Here is an 18537-nt window from a genome sequence, read left to right on the forward strand (position 1 = left end):
TCCCTTGCATAGCTAGCTCTCTCCTTGCATCTGCTCCTCTGGTTTCGCTGACTTCTGGCTTCTACTTCTGTGTCCAATGTCCTTTGCTTATAAGGACTTCAACCATACTGGATTAAGGCCTGCCCTCCTTCTGTCTGGCCACACCATAACTAATAATAACATCTTCAAAGACCCTATTTACAAATGGGTTCACAGCCACAGGAACACGGATTATGACTTAAACATGTCGTTTATGAGGGACGTGATTCAGTCCCCAGCACTATCCTGCCTTTTCTGCCCCACCCACTCTTCCCACTTCCACTCTGGTCAGAACTTCCTGTGTCAGTGGGAAACTGATTCCTGACTATTACATTTTCCTGATAATTTACTATTTTTCACATTAATCCTGTAAGACCCCTGTAAGATAAAAGCAGTATTGTCATTTCTATTTTACAGTTTTAATAATAGCTGCATTTACTGAGCACTTTCTTTATGGGGGGTACTACTCTAGCAACTCTCACAATAACCCAGGAAGTAGACCTTTTGCTATCTTTGTTTTAAAGATAGGGCTGCAAACTCTCGAGGGAAGAGAGCTCGATTGTTTTGTTATTCACTGTTGTATCTTCAGTGCCAAGAATAAGGTCTCATTTTCCTGCTGTATAAAATGGCATAAATAATAGTACTGGCTGCATCTGGTTCCTTTGAGATTCAAACGAGTTATTATGCAAAGTGTTTGAATGGTGTCTAGCTTAGAGTAGGGGTCAGCTGTTATTCTAACAACATAGTAGGCATTTAATAGGTATTGTCAAATGAATGAATGAATGGAAAAACTTGGCTTTGCCCAGGTCAAGCAGCTTGTTAAAGCTTGCACAGTAGTGAACTAGAGGCAGAGCCATGAATAGAGGTCACCTTGCTATCCTTTACACTAGATCTTAGCCAAAACGCTGAGAAGCCAAGCCTTGCTACCATTTAGACTCAGCTTCTTCTCTAAGAGAAATCAAGAGTTCAAGGCAGAACAGGGCCTAGGAGTTAGTCCTAGGGTCCCTAGTCCTCAGAACCTAGAGTGCTAATCTTCAAGAGGACCCAAAGCATGTTAGTAATGCAGGTTTGCACCCTCACTCATGACATAACAGGTGTTCTGTTAAATGGCCCTTCCCATGACTACAAAGCAACAACCTTCACAACCACTGCAGATTCATCTATGTTGAGTACATGGCACAAATGACCACACTTGCAGTCAACTGAGATTTAAAACCTGTAGAAGATGCAAAACAGTACTATTTCTTGGGAATGAGTGCTTCCTTTTATTATTTAAATTTCTATTGGCTTAATAGGCCTCCTGAGATGCTGGCAGGTTTAGAAAAATTGTATCTAATTATGAGTTATAAAATTTTAATTAATCAAAAACTGGTTTCCTCATCCCTTCCAAAGCAAATTTTGAGAATAAAATGTCAGGGATGCCAAATCAATAGCCATCCTGGAGTGTGCACTTATCTTGGTCTATCACATCTGCCCACCCATTTGAGCACACCTGGCTTGTGGTTGGCCTCGGGACACCATACCTTTTTCTCCCTGTCTGCAGATAGGGCAATGGGGTCTCAACCTCTTCGAGGGCAGAAGCAGAGGCTCAGTCTGGCCCGTACCATCTAGTCAGACAGTGAGCTCTACCTGCCAGACGACCCCCTGTTGGCTGTGGACACCCATGTGTGGAAACACATCTTCGAAGAATGCATTAAGAAGGCACTCTGGGGGAAGACTATCATCCTGGTCACCTACCAGCTGCAGGTGACCACACCTCCAGGGGTCTGACCGTGACTGGAAGGATAACGTAGAACCTCCAGGCTCTGCCATTTGAGTGTGATCCGATAACATCATGGGCAGCTGTCCGTTCACCTCAGACTAGTCCCAACAGATTCAGGATGGAAACCAAATTTTCGGGTCTCTTCTATCTTCAAAATTTTACGGTTTTTTCAAATTACTCACTCCCCCCAAAAAGTCCCTCAGAGAAGGAGAATTCCCCAAGTCTCACATTTTCAGATTACAAGGCACCTCTGTGTCTTTTACTGACAACTGCTGTTAAGTACAATGGCTGCACCTGGCTCTGCCTCTCACTGGTCCCTTCCCTAAATATCCTCATACTCAGTGCTAGTCTCAAGGCTTATTATTATTTCTCCCCCTTTTCCTCTTTCTCCTTTTCTTCCTTCTTATTTTTGCCTTACTATCTTTTTGATAAAAAATATTTCAGACCTACAAAAAGGCCTAGAAAATGACCTTTTGAAAACCCATGTATCTAACAGACAGATTGAGCAAGAAAACTTTTCATCCCTCTCCCAGAGTGCATTCCGTTTCTTCCCTCCTGCTACCTGGAATTTGTTATCATTCCCATGAATGTCTGCATACTTTTACAACATATGCATGAAGCTCTGGGCATGATACTGGTCTTTTGTATATTAACAAAATTTTTATTAATGATATTTTACTTTTTGTGCCCTTTGCTGATTTGCTTCTTTTCACTCAACATTACGTTTTCTAGATCGTCTATGTTGACCCACGTAACTTTATTTGATTCTCACTGGTATAATATTCCAATAAATAAATATACCAGAATTAATTTCTTCAGGATGGACATTTAATTTGTTTCCAACTTTTCACTTTTACAAAAATGTTTCAGTGTACATCCTTCTGCATGTGTCCTTATATACGTTTGAGAGATTTTTAGCATAAAGTTTTAGGAGTCAATTCTTGGTTCATAACAGACATTTTCAGCTTTAATAGATATTGTCAAATTGTTCTCCAAAGTGGTTGTACCAAGGTACAGATATCCCAACAGTTTATGAAGGTTCCCTTTACCTTGGATCATCATCACACTTATGGTTGTTTAATGTTAAAATTCTGCAAATCTGGTGGTATAAATAATGCTTTATCATGGTTTTTTATTTTTAAAGATTTATTTATTTATTTAATTTCCCCCCCTCCCCTGGTTGTCTGTTCTTGGTGTCTATTTGCTGCGTCTTGTTTCTTTGTCCCCTTCTGTTGTCGTCAGCGGCACGGGAAGTGTGGGCAGCGCCATTCCTGGGCAGGCTGCTCTTTCTTTTCACGCTGGGCGGCTTTCCTCACGGGCGCACTCCTTGCGCGTGGGGCTCCCCCACGCGGGGGACACCCTTGCGTGGCACGGCACTCCTTGCGCGCATCAGTGCTGCGCATGGCCAGCTCCACACGGGTCAAGGAGGCCCGGGGTTTGAACCGCGGACCTCCCATATGGTAGACGGAGCCCTAACCACTGGGCCAAAGTCCATTTCCCTATCATGGTTTTAATTTACATTTTCCTGATGAACAGTGAAGTCACACATCTTTTCATATGCTTACTGAAGACATTACTTCTTCTGACTCTTTAGTATTTAGAGTTTTGTGGCCAGATCATTTTGCTAGAAGATGGGAAAATCTGTGAGACTGGAACTCACAATGAGTTAATGCAGAAAAAGGAACAATATGCCCAACTCATCCAGAAAATGCCTGGGAAAGTCACGCAGGTAATTTCCATTCCCTCACCCCTCACTCTCCATGGGGAGGAGCATCCCTGCTTCATAGAGTGCCTTCTCCCCAGAACAAATTGGAGGACACAGCAAAGACAACAGAGAACTAAGAATGGAAGTCCAGACCACCTTCTAGGAAGAACTTGCCAATGAAAATGCAAGTAACGGTGCTGGAAAACAGGGTGAGAATGCCAAGGCATGGCCACCTGGGTCCTCCAGAGGACCTGGCACTTCCTGCTGGACCCCAGGTAGGGCTATACTCTTCACTGTTCAGTTTCACTGCCCAGGATCCCAAATATTTGCCTACACAGGTTACAAATCCAAGTAGTAGAGGACCATGGAAGTATGGCTGGCAGCGTCAGGAGGCCCAAAGGATCCAAGAAGTGGTCTTGAGGGGTGCACAGCTGCGAGTGTGGAGTTGAGCAGGATGGTGTTAGCTCTGAGTAGAGCTAAGACTTTTCAAGGCACCTGGACCTTCATTCACCACACATGTTGAAAGCAAAAGTTTTGGAAATCAGAAATGAATTGGGCCCAATTCCAGAAGCTCATATTCTTGGTCTTTGCTGAGGCAGGGTAGTAGAATGGAAAGACCTCCATTCTTAAAATAAGATAGCTCTGGATTTGAATCCCAACTCTGCTGCCTACAGCTGCTGTCACAGCTAAGTGACCTTGGCCAAGCTACTTAAACTTTCTGAACCCTCCTTGGCAAAAGCAGAGGTGACAGCACTTTTCTGCAGAACTGTAGTGGGGATTAAATGAGCTCAAGTGTGGGGAAGAGCCAGCACAGTGCCTGCACATTGTAAGCCTTGACTCCAAAAGAGTTCTTCAGCTGTAAAGGTCAGAAACCTATGTGGGATAATATAAGCAGAAAAAGAACTCATTGGCAAGAAAGGGTGTAGATCACAAAATGAAAAGAAAAGCTGAAGAACCAGGCTTAGGCAGCTTTGGGGATCTAGGTAACAGAAACCAGTCAGTCTTTTTGAAGAAAATCCATTCCAAAAGTATAATTATCCTTGTGTAATTTCCCTCAAGATTCAAATTCCAGGAAGAGGGCAGCTGATTGCTCCATGTGGATGAGGCACTTAATTGACAGCCCCTCCAAGACTGAACCCAATGGGGGAGGAGTGGTCCCCAAGGAAAACTTGAGGTACTATTATAAGAAGAGGGAGAATATCAGGTAGAAGCAATAGACACTATGGTGCTGGTAATAGTTGTTGTCATTATTCTTATTGTTATTTCATCTAACTGGTCTCTGTACCCTTCTCTAGGCTAAGGGTCTGCTTAGGCTGGTGTCACAGCTGTATTTTGAGGAATTGTCTCAGAAGTGATTTGCTGTAAAGTGTCTTGGCAACCCCCTAAGCCTGCCAATTTTTGATGAGGAAACTGGGAGGTTAAGGGACTTGCCTGAGGTTGCACTGTGAATTAGTCATGGCGACAATTCTGGAAACAAGGTTTTCTGGTCCCGAGCCATTGCAGTCTTCCTTCTCTCTTGCTGCCTCTGTCAGCCCATCTCATACTTGGGATCCCAGGTCCTCTGGGGTTTATTGAATAGTTGGGGATGAACCTCCTTTCCAGGTTACTCAATTCATGTCAAAATTTACCTTCAACAGTATCTTCCTATGGAAAACCTACTGGCTATGTTCAAGCTTGGGTGGGGCACTACAGCAAGTAGGTGAGGAAGCGGAAAACGGTCAAAGCCAGGGGAAGAAGGCTGTGCCAGGATTCCCCTTGATCCTGGGATGAGATATAGGTGGTTGGGAGGCATAATTATTTTATTTTTCTCTTTCTTGGATGCAGTACTGGAGAATCAGCTCACAAAGAAGGAGGAAATGGAAGATGGTTCTTTGAGATGGAACATCTACCACCACTACATCCAGGCAGCTGGAGGCATAGTCCACCAGCCATTCCATGCTAGGCCTGGGCTTGCTCTCTGCCCTGCCCTGCTCCTGAAGCTAGCTCAGACTGGAAAGACAGAATTTTGGTCCACATGTGCCCCTGAGATCATGTGAAATAGAGAGGTGCAGAGGAGTTATGCCATTTGTGGGCCGAACTTGCACAAACCTAACCATACTCAATAATGGTAGTAGTATTAGTAATAGAGATGATGCTGGAAGTTGGGTTTCATGTGTACTTTTAATTTCTGTGTTTTTAAAACTGTGAGTACTGATGTATTAGCAGGTTGTGAAATTAAGTGGGTCATGAGCTGCACTGAAAGAAATAGAATAGAATAGATAATACCAGCATGCAATACATTGGTGAAACTCTCATTTATATGCAGTAGGTACAGTTTAAAATATATTTGTTAAGGTAAACGACAACTAGAAGTTTCAATGGTTCTACTTTATTAAAAGGTGTTTATTATCACATATATATATTACCATATATATTTATAAATCCATGCACATATGACTACAATATTGTTAATGTAAAGTCAGGTGTATGGTACTGCGCCTTTTGAACAATTTAAGAGGTTTTCTAGAGTAATTTTGACTCTGCTTTCTTTTACTACTCATTAACTTTGGGACCTCACCCTTGTCTTAGATGTGCCTCCTCTCTACCTGTCTGGGGAGGAAGAGATAGGCTGTTCATAGTAGGTCACCATCTTCACCCCTTCCACCATGGGCATCCCTACTGTGTACAACTCAGAGCATGGCCAGAGCAAATGTTTATGAAATGTAACCAATTGACATATATTTACAAGGCAACTACTATGTGCTGGGCACTGAACTAGACCTGCAGGAGCAGAGGTATAAGGTTGTTTTAGACCAGTCTGGAGAAAGAAGACTTTTACATTCACCAGGTGGCAGGGCCTCAGTTTCAAAGAAGAGGGGGCCCTTGAGAGGGGCCTTGAAGGCAGAATAAAATGTTGGAAAAGGAATTGGGGCATGGAAAAGAGTGAATAATTGGGTGGAGTGCTGGGGCAAAAAGCAGATGGTAAAGAAGGGAAAGAACCCTGGGTTTTCCCACCCTTGATTTTATAACCCAGACACACTGGTTTTGAATTCTGGCTCCATCACTTACCAACTCTGTAACTTTGGGTAAGTTACCTTCTGTCTCTGTGACTCAATTTCTCATGTCAATGGGAATAAGAATTCCTAAATCAGAAATAACACATATAGAGATGCATTTGGCACTACATACCTTGCACATGGCACACAAATATAAATGGTAGCCTTTGTTGTTATTTTAAAAACCGAAACTTCAGGTCATGCATAAAGGGAACTAACTTCCCTGGAGTCTTCTGTGCCAGTCACTGGGCTGGGCACTTAATATACTTATCTCCTCTTTAGAGAGACTCCATGAGGCTGGTGTGACTGGCACCACTTCACAAGTCGGGAAGTGGAATGTCCCTGACATTTGGTACCTTTCCCAAGGTCGAATGACTTGGAAGTAGTAGTCAGGATTTAAACCCAGAGTTCTTTGACCTTGGACCCAGCTTTCCCCAGTACTAAAAGATGCCCAAAGTGAATGGGAGCAGGAAGATCCAAGGACTCAGGGCTTAGGTTAGCTGACTGGCAGCAGCAGTGGCAGCAGTTGCCTTGTGTCTTGCTGTGGCCGCCAGTATTTCTCGCTATCACCCCCTCTTCTTCCCAGGTTACATTGTTACTGCCATGGCTTTCCTTCTCACAGTGGTGATCATCTTTCTCTTAACCTTCAATTTCTGGTGACTGAGCAGCAGGGCTCAAGGGTGAGTGCCATGATGGAGGTGGTGTATATTTCTATGGGCTTGCATAGGGTAGGATGACGTCTCATTTCCCAAGGTGCTTCCCATCTGCTGCCCATGAGAGACCCCCATGGCAAGCCCAGAGCCTGCCACAGCCAAGATGATCCATGGTGCATTGGAGAGAGTCTCTGGGAGCCATAATGCTGGTTCCCTCCTGTTCTGACCTCCTGCATTTACAGAAGGAGCAGGAGGGGGTTTTTATACAGGTATTGACCTGGTTTTTGTCCCCAAGCAGCTTCCCAAGAATGCTTTATATTCCGCCAAAGTTTTCCCCCTTGGCTCTAGCTTTGCTTCTCACTATGACTTTATTTAAAATATACTCCTGGATGTTATATATGTTTGTTTGATGTTATAAATGTTTGTTTTGTAAGTTCACAACTATTATACATTTACTGTGTATGTATGTTTATGTATGAGTGATATACTTCAATAAATTTAAAAAAAATAAAATAAAATAAAATATACTCCTGTACTCTGGTATTAGGGGCCAGGAGGATATTATATGGCACAGTGCCAGGTTGTTTCGTTAATCTTCCCTACGATGTTCTGAGATAGGTGACACTGTCCCCATTTCACATATGAGGAAATTGCCCTAGGTCTATATAGGAAGTGAAGGAGCCAGAACTTGAACTTGGGACTCTGAATCTAAGTCATGCTTTTCCCACAGTGCTTCACTCACTTAATATTAAGTCAGGCCATCACCATCCCAGGGTCCACAGGATGGGGGAATAAAATATGGATTAGAGTGGACTTACTGGTATTCTACTACTATAGAAATATTGTGACTCTAGCAATGGAAGAAATTATGTCATTGATGTAGGGACAGTGGCCACAGAAGTTGCTGAGGACAGGGAGAGGGAAGAAGAGGTGTGATGTGGGGGCATTTTCAGGACTTGGAGTTGTCCTGAATGATATTGCAGGGACAGATGCAGGACAATATATACCCTGCCATAACCCACTGAATGGACTGGGGGAGAGTGTAAACTACAATATAAACTATAATCCATGTGGTGTAGCAGTGCTCCAAAATCTATTCATCAAATGCAATGAATGTGCCACACTGATGAAAGAGGTTGTTGATGTGGGAGGATTACGGGTGGTATGGGGAGTGGGGTATATGGGAACCTCTTATATTTCTTAATGTAACATTTTTTTTTAAAGATTTATTTATTTATTTAATTCCCCCCCTCCCCCAGTTGTCTGTTCTCTGTGTCTATTTGCTGCGTCTTGTTTCTTTGTCCGCTTCTGTTGTCGTCAGCAGCACGGGAAGTGTGGGCGGCGCCATTCCTGGGCAAGCTGTACTTTCTTTCGCGCTGGGCGGCTCTCCTTCCGGGCGCACTCCTTGTGTGTGGGGCTCCCCTACGCGGGGGACACCCCTGCATGGGGCGGCGCTCCTTGCAGGCATCAGCACTGCGCATGGGCCAGCTCCAAGGAGGTCAAGGAGGCCCGGGGTTTGAACCGCGGACCTCCCATGTGGTAGACAGATGCCCTAACCACTGGGCCATGTCCGTTTCCCCTAATGTAACATTTTGTGTGTTCTATATATCTTTTTTAAAAAGACACTAAAATTAATTAATTAATTTTAAAAGTGTAATTATAACTTCCCCTCAACCACCAAAAAGAAAAAAAAATGAAGTTAGGCAGTTTTGTCAGAAAAATAGAGCCATTCTAAGTATTTAGAACTGAAAAAGATTTCATACAGGAAATTAGGAGCTTACATACCCATTGGAAGTGTTTTGAGAGAGAGGGACCTCCTGTGATCGGAGCAGCAGGCAGCACTGGGTGGGTGATTCTCAGAAGGGAACCTGGAAACCAGTGGCAAAACCTGCCCATGGTTGCCATTGGAGTAAAGTAGTTTCTATCCTTCCATCTTTTAAATTTCTTGTGAGTGCCTCTGCTTGGCAGAATCTGACCTGAAACCAAGTGAGTCTAGGAAATCAAGTGTCCCCACTTCTTCCTGCATTGCAGTGGAGAACGAAGAAGGGGTAGTCATGACGCTGGATGATAATCCAGCTCAATCTTCTAATACCATAGAGAATTAATTTATCAAACCATTTTCTACCCTGACAGGAGAAAAGAGGTAGCATTAGAGTGCAGTCTGCTTTGAGGCAAAGGATCAAACAGAAGGCATAAAGGTAGCAGTGCTGAGTTGAGAACAATCACATGGATGAAGTGGGTGATGGTGGAAAGAGCTGAGAGTCAGAGAGATGGGTCCATTAGGTCCGTGTGGTTCATGGGATAGATAATGAGGGCCTAATTTGTGTGTGTGTGTGGGGGTTACACTGGGGATGGAGAACAAAAGCAAGGAGCAGGGAGGTTTTAAAATATAGTTTCACCTTGTACCAGCCAGAGTTTTATGTGGCTCTAGAAAGGTTTATTTTTGTCACTGAATTTTATCCTGGGTTCACGTGATCTGCTCTCCTGTTCTTTTTCAAAGACCAGTAGCAGCCAAGAGAGCAACAGGACCAGTGCAGACCCAGGTGACATACTGGGCAGTCCACAGTTGCCTTTTTATCAACTTGTGTATGGGTTCAGTGCCCTGCTCCTAATCTGTGTGGGATTCTGTTCTGTGTGCACTTTCACCAAGGTCATTAGGGAGGTATCCACAGTCTTGCACAACAAGCTCTTCAGCAAGGTATGGGCTCTGTGAGAAAAGTGTGGCTTCAGGCTCAATCATTACTGTGCCCAACTCTTGCAAGTGGGTGCCATGGGTTATTAGGGCATAAGGGACAGACCAGAGTGAAACCTTCCTGCTATTGAAAGCATGAGTTTAAAAGTTCAATATTCCTTCATGGAGGATTGATAGCTAAACACTGTCACAAACAGAGTCACTTATAATTGCACCAAGTTCCCTTTGAAGTACAGAGAAAAACTAAAGGATGTCAGGAAGAAAATGAATGAGTAATATGAGAGTCTAAGGAGAGATAAAAATTTTAAAAAGGAACCGAGCAGAACTACAGGAGCTGATGACCATAATAACTGAAATGAAATATGCTCAGGAAGGTGTCAAGAGCAGACTGGAGCTGACAGAAGAAATAATCAGCAAACTTGAAGACAAGACACTTGAAATGAGTTAGGCTGAGGAGCAAAAAGAAAGAAGAAATATTAAAAGTGAAAATAGCTTGAGACAACTATGGGACACCATCGAGTACACTAATATTTGCATTATGGGAGTCCAAAAAGGAGAAGAAAGGAAGAGGCAGAAGGAAAAGTCAAAGAAATGACAGAAAACATTCCAAACTTAGCAAAAGGTGTGAATATGCACATCCAAGAAGCTCGAAGAACACGAAACAGGATAAACATGAAGAAAAAACCACCCCGTTATATAGTGATTTTGATGCAAATGCCAAGGATAAGGAAAGAGTTTTGAAAACTGCAAAAGAAAACCAACATGTTATTGACAAGAGAGTCCCAAGTAGATTGAGTGCCAGCTTCTCATCAGAAACCATGGAGGCAAGAAGGCAATGGGTTGAAATACTTAAAGTGCTGAAAGAAAACTACTGCCAGACAAGAATTTTATATCTGGAAAGACTCTCTCAAAAATGATGGAGAGATTAAGACATTCTCAGATAAACTGAGAGAGTTCATCACCACTAGACCTGCCATATAAGCAATGCTAAAGGGAGTTCTTCAAACTGAAAGAAAAGGGCACTAGACAGTCATTCAGAGCAGCATAAAGAAATAAAGACCTATAGTAAACGTAACCATTTAGGTAATTTTAAGTGCCACTAGTATTGTATTGTATTTTTTGGTATGTAAAGGTGCCAAAATACATAATCTATGGTTTTTGACATACAATGTACAAAGAAATAAGTGGTAAGGAGTACAAAAAATGGTAGGGGGCAGAAGAATAGGAAAAGTGTGTGTGCATACTTTTGTAGTTAAGTTGGTATTGAACCAAATATGACTGTTATATATTTAGGATGCTAAATTTTAACCCCATTGTAACCACAGGAAAGCAAATGAAAAATATATCCAGATAGAAATGAGAAGGCACTAGACATGGTACATCACAGAAAAGCAAAGAAATATAAAAGTAGGCATTAATGGAACCAAGGGACAAAAAAGTTATAAGACTTACAAATGTTAGATAGCAAAATGGCAGAAGAGATTCCTATATTACCAACAGTAACTCTAAATTTAAATGGATTACTCTTACCAGCCAAAAGGCAGAGATTGGAAGAATGGATACAAAAGCATGACCCAACTTTATGTTGTCTATAAGAAACTCACCTTAAAGTCAAATGTACAAGTAGGTTGACGGTGAAAGGATGGAAAAATATACCATGCAAATAATAATCCAAAGAGAGCTGGGATAGTTATACTGATGTCAGAAAAAATAGATATTAAGTCCAAAACTGTGATGAGGGATAAAGATGGTTATAAACTGATAAAGGGACAATTCAACTGGAAGTTGTAACATTATAAGTATTAATATATATGCACCTAACACCAGAGACCCAAATTATATGATGCAAATACTGACAGATTTGAAGGGAAAAATTGATGATTCTACATTAATAGTAGGAAACTTTAATACACCACTTTCAATAATGGATAGAACATCTAGTCAGAAAGTCAATAAGGAAGTATAGGCCTTGAATGATACACTAAACCAACTAGACCTAACAGACATATATGGAACACTGCACCCAACAAAAAGAGAATACAAATTCTTGAGTACCCATGGATCATTCTTCAGGGTATGTAGGGTCACAAAACAAGTCTCAATAAATTAGAAAAAAATTGAAATCATATAATATATATTCTCTTACCATAATGGAATGAAGCTAGAAATCAGTAACAGATTTCACAAATATGTGGAAATTAAGCAATAAGCTAATAAACAACCAATGGGTTAAAGAGGAAATCAGAAGCAAAATTAGGAAATATCTTGAGGTGGATGAAATTGAAAATAAAACATACCAAAATTATGGGATGCAACAAAGGCAGTGCTGAGAGGGAAATTCATAGCTCTAAATGCTTACATTAAGAAAGAAGAAAGACTTCAAATCAGTGACATCACCTCTAAACCGGAAGAACTGAAAAAGAAAAAGTAAACTAAATTCAAAGCAAGCAGAAGGAAGGAAATAACAGAGATTAGAGTGGAGATAAATGAAATAGAAAATAGAAAATGAGGACTTCTACCTCATACCATATACAAAAATCAACTAAAAATGGATCAAAGATCTTAATATAAGAGCTAGAAATATCAACTCCAAGAAGGAAATGTAGGGAAACCCCTTCAGAACCTTCTATTAGGCAATGGTTTCTTAGTTTTTACACCCAAAGCCCAAGCAACAACAACAAAAAATAGATAAATGGTACGTCATCAAAATGAAAAACTGTTGTACCTCAAAGGACCTTAACATGAAAGTAACATACAACCTACATAATGGGAAAAAATATTTGGAAGCCACATATCTAATTCTTTTTTCAAATTGAAATTAAATTTAATAAATAACATTTAAAATAAATCAAAATTTTAATTTAAATATTAATTTATAAAAAGCGAACTGCATATATAGCATGATTCCTTTTTTTGTTTGTTTTTAAAAAATACAAGTAATTATCTATGCATGTATGTTTGCAGACAAACAGAAAAGTTATCTAGAAAAATGCACACAGAACTATTGTCAGTAATTTCCCCTAGAGAGTAGAGTTGGGACATCACTAGGGGTGAGCACAGAAAAATGTGCAATACTTCATAAACTTGCATGTCTCCTTGTGCAGGAGCCATGCTAATCTTCTCTGTATCATTCCAATAGTATATGTGCTGCCAAAGCAAGCACACGATAAAGCTTTAGTATCCAGAATATATAAAGAAATCCTTCATCTTAGCAATAAGAAGACAACCTAATTTAAAAAACAAGCAAAATACTTGAACAGACATCTCTCCAAAGAAGATATACAAATGGCCAGAAAACACATGAAAAGATGCTCAACATCATTAGCCATCAGGGAAATGCAAATTAAAACTACAGTGAGATACCATTTCATACCCATTAGAATGGCTGCTATTAAAAATAAAACAGAAAATAATAAGTGTTGGAGAAGATGTGGAGAAATAGGAAAACAAATTAATTGGTGATGGTAATGTAAAATGGTGCAGCCACTGTGGAAGAGAGTTTGGCAGTTCCTCAGAAAGCTAGGTATAGAACTACCGTATGACCCAGCAATCCCACTTGTAGGTATAGTCTCGAAAAAATTGAAAGCAGGGACTAGAACAGATATTTGCACACAGATGTCCATAGCAACATTATTCACAACTGCCAAAAGGTGCAAGCAACCCAAGTGTCCATCAATGTGTGGATAAATAAAATGTGGTATATACATACAATGGAATATTATTCAGCTATAAAAAAAGAATGAAGCCCTGATACGTGCTACAACATGGATGAAGCTGAACGACATCAGGTTGAATGAAATAAACCAGAAGCAAAAAAAGAAGAACACATATTTTATGTTCTCACTACTTTGAAACAATTAGAATAAGCAAACTCAGAGTTAAAATCTAGAATACAGGGTATTAGGGGAAGGGGTGGGGATAGGGAGTGGCTTAAAATCTACAAGGTAACTATTTGGAATGATAGAAATATTTAGGTAATGGGTGGTGGTGATGGTAGCACAATATTGTGAATGCAATTAACAACACTGAAATATATATCTGAATATGATTAAAATTAGATTGTATATACCATAATAGAATAAAAATTTAAAAAATGTCCATGGAACTGCACTACACAATGAACTCTAAACAATTGATAGTACAATTATAATTATACTATTAATAGTACAATTATAAAAATATGTTACCATCAATTGTAACAAATGTTCTATACCAATGCAAGTTGTTGTTGAGGTGGTAAATGGGAATCCTGTAATTTGTACATGATGTTCTGTAAACCCACAACTTCTCTAATAAAGGGGAGAAAAGATTGGAAGGCTGGAGATGATCAAAAGCAGAGCATTTTCTGGGAAATGGATGTAGTTCAAGAAGGCTGGAGTGTGGGGAAGTGGAGAAGGTATTCTGAGAGGGTCTCAGAAAGTGTGTGTGGGGGGTCCATCATTCTTTGTAAACTGAATGTGAATTGTCATACCCCTAAGTATTTTAGCGTTGGAGGATGAGATGGAGGCATCTCCTCACATTTCAGATAAAGCAGCTGGTGTGGTGGAAGCAAAAAGCAGGAGAAGGAAGTTCTACCTGATGTCTGATATCCTTTTTACTACCTGGTTCATGACAGGAGCACTTGACTAGCTGGTCTCCAAAGTTCTTTTGACGTCTAGAAATTCAGGAATGATTCTATTTTTTATTTTATTTTTATTTTCTTAAATTTATTTCTCTCCCCTTCCCCCTCCCCCCATGGTCTGCTCTCTGTTCCCTTCGCTGTGTGTTCTTCTGTGTCCACTTACATTATCTGGCGGCACTAGGAAACTGCATCTAATTTTTTTGCATCATCTTGCTGCATCAGATCTCTGTGTGTGTGGCACCACTCCTGGGTGGGCTGTGCTTTTCTCACATGGGGCAGCTCTCCTTGCGGGGTGCACTCCTTGCACGTGGGGCACTCCCATGTGGGGGTGCCCCTGCATGGCACGGCACTCCTTGTGCGCAGCAGCTCTGCATGTGGGCAGCTCACCACACGGGTCTGGAGGCCCTGGGGATCGAACCTTGGACCCTCCATATAGTAGACTGATGCTCTATCGGTTGAGTATGTCTGCTTCCCTGGAATGATTCTAGATTTTAGAAATTCTAGAAATATCCAGTGACCAGGCCTCAACGTAATATTTGTATTTTAATTATGACAAATGTTCATGTTTATTTCCTGTTAGAAAATATATTTTGTATTTAAAATAGCTCCCTATTACTTTTATGGCTTTATTGATTTAAAACGTGCCTTTGTAGTTTTTATTACAAGCAAAGGACAAATCATTGAGAAAATCGATTAACTGCAAAAAACAACAACACAACACAAAACAAAACCCTCCAATTATTTCTGATACTTAGGAAGCAACCAGAGCCCTTTCCTCTTGTTGGCACCTTCATCCTTAACCCCAAGGGAAAGTGAACTCAGGAAGACTGTGGACGCGTGCCACAGCTGAACTGCATTCAATTGTCCCTGTGTCCCTTCCCTGCATCCCCTGGCCCCATAAGAGTTCAGAATCTGAGAGAGGGTGACCGTTTTGCCCTTTCATTTCTCACAGAATCAGAATTGTGAGAATTCCGATTGCTTTAGCTCAAGTATTTAACAGATGATTCTGGGTAAGATATATATATTTCAGAGGTAAAAAAAGCAAGGAAGCATACAGCCTGCCTCTCTGGCCCTCACTACCTCCCCCATGCCCCTTAGAGAGCAAACAGGAATGTTGCAGAAGCCAGACATTTGCAATGAGAGCTGCTGTAAGGGATGTTTCATGGCTCAAATAATTAGGATTTGCTAATTAAAATGTCACTCCCTTTCTCCCTCCCTCCTTCCTTCATTCCATTATTTTTGGCTTTAGTAGATATTATTAATGCCTATCTTGTGTTACAGCTTAAGAAATTCATGGGACAATGAAGGTGACCAGTGGGTCAGTGCCAAATTGCATCCATCATCCATGTGGAATCTAAGCCCCCTCTCGATATAGAGGTGGAGTGGACATCACCATCCCAGGGTCCACAGGATGGAGGAATAGAGTATGGATCAGAGTGGACTTACTGATATTCTACTATGGAACTGTTGTGATAAGTAATGAAATAAATTGTAGCACTGACGTGGAGAGTGTGGCCACCGTAGCTGCTGAGGGTAGGGAGAGGGAAGAAGAGATATGATGTGGGGGCACTTTCAGAACTTGAAGTTGCCCTGGGTGGTACTGCATGGACAGATGCTGGAAAATGTATGCCTGCCATGGCCCATTGGGTGGACTGGGGGAGAGTGTAAAGTACAGTGTAAACCATTATCCATGTGGTGCAGCAGTGCTCTAAAATGTATTCACCAAATGCAATGAATGTGCCACGATGATGAAAGAGTTTGTTGATGTGGGAGGAGTGGGGTGAGGGGGATGGACGGTATGTGGGAACCTCATATTTTTTGAATGTAACATTTTAAAAAAATAGAGAGAAAGAAAAAAAAAAGGAAGGAAAGTAGCTCTGGCTCAACTGATAGAGTGTCCACCTACCATATAGGAGGTCCAGGGTTCAATACCCAGGGCATACTGGCCTGTGTGATGAGCTGGCCCATGTGCAGTGCTGTCCCCCACATAGGAGAGCTGTACATGCAAGGAGTGCACCCTGCAAGGAGAACAGCCCCGCGCAAAAAGTGCAGCCTGCCCAGGAGTGGTGCTGCACACAAGGAGAGCTGACGCAGCAAGATGATGCAACAAAAAGAGACACAGATTCCCGGTGCTGCCTGACGAGAATACAAATGGACACAGAAAAACACACAGTGAATGGACACAGAGAGCAGACAATGGGATGGGGGGAATGGGAGAAAAATAAAATAAAAATAAATCTTTGAAAAAAAAGAGAAAGAAATAGGAAATGCCTTCTGTGAAGAGTGAGGCTGGAGGGGTAGGGTGTTTGGGGGAACCCCAGAGGTCTGTTCCAGTGGTGATTTTGCCATTAACTACATGAGTGACTTTGAGCAAGTCAGTGAGCCTCTTCTCCTTCTCTGAGCCTCAGCGTCCTCATTTGACAGATGTAAAATGTCAAATTGTTAGAGACCTTTCATTTTGAAATGTTCTTTGATTTCCAATGGACACTTGCTCTCAGAGATCAGACAAGTTGGGGTACCACTTTCTAAAAGCACCATCGTGATTAAATTTGGCTCAGGAGTCCAAGTCTTATGCAGCTGTAGTGGAATTGCTGCTACTCATCATTGGCAATCTTGAGTGAAAACGATCCTATTTGTGGAAAATAATAAGAGCTGCTATTGATGAAATGCTTAGCAGGGATCAGGTACTTTATCCTAAGTTCTTTCGATGTGCCCTCTCTCCCTTTTTAAAAATCACCATAAAATTCACCCTTTTAAATTGTACAATTCAGAGGCTTTTAATATATTTAAGAGTTGTGCCACCCTCACCACTGCTTTATGAAGCGTTGTTATCTTCCCTATTTCACAAATTAGGACATTGAGACTCAGAGGGGTTAAGTAACTTGCCCAAGGTCACACAGTACAGCAAGCGAACCCAAGCATGCTGACTCTGGAGCCCATGTTCTTGACCACTGCTGCACAAAGCCTCCTCTGGATGCCCTTTAGTCTTCAGGCCTGAGGATAACAGACATCTTCATGAAGTCCTAAGTACCATGCACAGCTACTCTCAGGGTCCAGGTTGATTTTGTCTCTGCAGGTTTCCCACTGCCCTATGAGTTTTTTTGACACGACTCCAACAGTCTGGCTTTTGAACGGCTTTGCAGGGGATTTGGATGAGCTGGACCAGATGGTGCCCATAGTGGCTGAAGAGTTCTTGTTCCTGTTTTCGCTGGTGATTTTCAAACTGGTGGTTGTCAGTATGCTGTCTGCATTTGTCCTGGCGATAGGAGCCACAGTGGGCACTGGATGCTTCGCTTTTTATACATGAGTGGTCTCTTTTTGCTTGTGAGTGGTGTTTGTGATTTGGGGTATGAGGGTGGGACCAACCCAGGCCTGGATGGTCCCAGAGGGGGATGGCCTAGGCCATTCACCTTCATTCTTGATGCAGGATATTCAAGAAGGTCATCAACGTGTTTAGAGATTGGAGAACTACAGCCGGTCCCCTCTATTTTCCCATCTTTCTCCCTGGTCTGAGCTCCATCCATGTCTATGGGAAAACCAAAGACTTCATCAGTGTGTGTGTCCTCCTGTCCATCTGAGGATGACTGGGCTGCAGGGGTGGTGAGGAATGATGGTCCGGTAGGGAACAGAGCATCCAGGAATAACATAATTTTCAGAAGAATCAGATAGGACTTTGTTTTATTCTGTTTACTTCTCTGAGCTTCCAGAACCTCTTCTGAAAATGGGGATCAAGCTCTCTATCCTATCCATTCCATATGTGCATATAAGAATAAAGCTTGTAAGTTTGTAAATATTTGTATACTTCAAAGATGTAAGAATATTGCATATATATATTAATAAAATTAATAGTTCTATATATTACCTTGTCAGTATCACTTGCATTTTTAAAATTTCAAGTAAGTATCTAATTTTAATACACTAACAGGGACAACAGCTTTCTAATAACAGAATTTCACTCAGTACTTGTGTCCATAGATTTGCCGTCTAAATGTTTGTTGGAACAAACAAAAAAATATGGACTTATCTTCTTGCAAAGATTATTAATCAGACA

At 41.4% G+C, this 18537-nt stretch overlaps 1 protein-coding gene and 1 non-coding gene across 2 annotated transcripts in view; one reads left to right on the forward strand and one right to left on the reverse strand.

Annotated features, from left to right (window-relative positions):
- Positions 1-18537, forward strand: part of ABCC11 (ATP binding cassette subfamily C member 11) — a gene marked incomplete at its 5' end in the record, with an annotated part of 59968 nt that overhangs the window by 23694 nt on the left and 17737 nt on the right. Inside the window, 12 exon segments of the mRNA XM_071208986.1 lie at positions 1528-1583; positions 1586-1764; positions 3375-3509; positions 3584-3617; positions 3620-3673; positions 5310-5399; positions 7107-7200; positions 9679-9871; positions 17563-17810; positions 17914-17939; positions 17942-17984; positions 17986-18042. Coding sequence (XP_071065087.1) covers positions 1528-1583; positions 1586-1764; positions 3375-3509; positions 3584-3617; positions 3620-3673; positions 5310-5399; positions 7107-7200; positions 9679-9871; positions 17563-17810; positions 17914-17939; positions 17942-17984; positions 17986-18042 — 1209 coding nt within the window.
- LOC111760994 (U6 spliceosomal RNA) lies at positions 12926-13028 on the reverse strand. Its single transcript, XR_002794491.1, has one exon. It is a non-coding gene; the product is annotated as a U6 spliceosomal RNA (small nuclear RNA).

This window comes from Dasypus novemcinctus, chromosome 18 (assembly GCF_030445035.2).
Source record: "Dasypus novemcinctus isolate mDasNov1 chromosome 18, mDasNov1.1.hap2, whole genome shotgun sequence".
Lineage (NCBI taxonomy): Eukaryota > Metazoa > Chordata > Mammalia > Cingulata > Dasypodidae > Dasypus > Dasypus novemcinctus.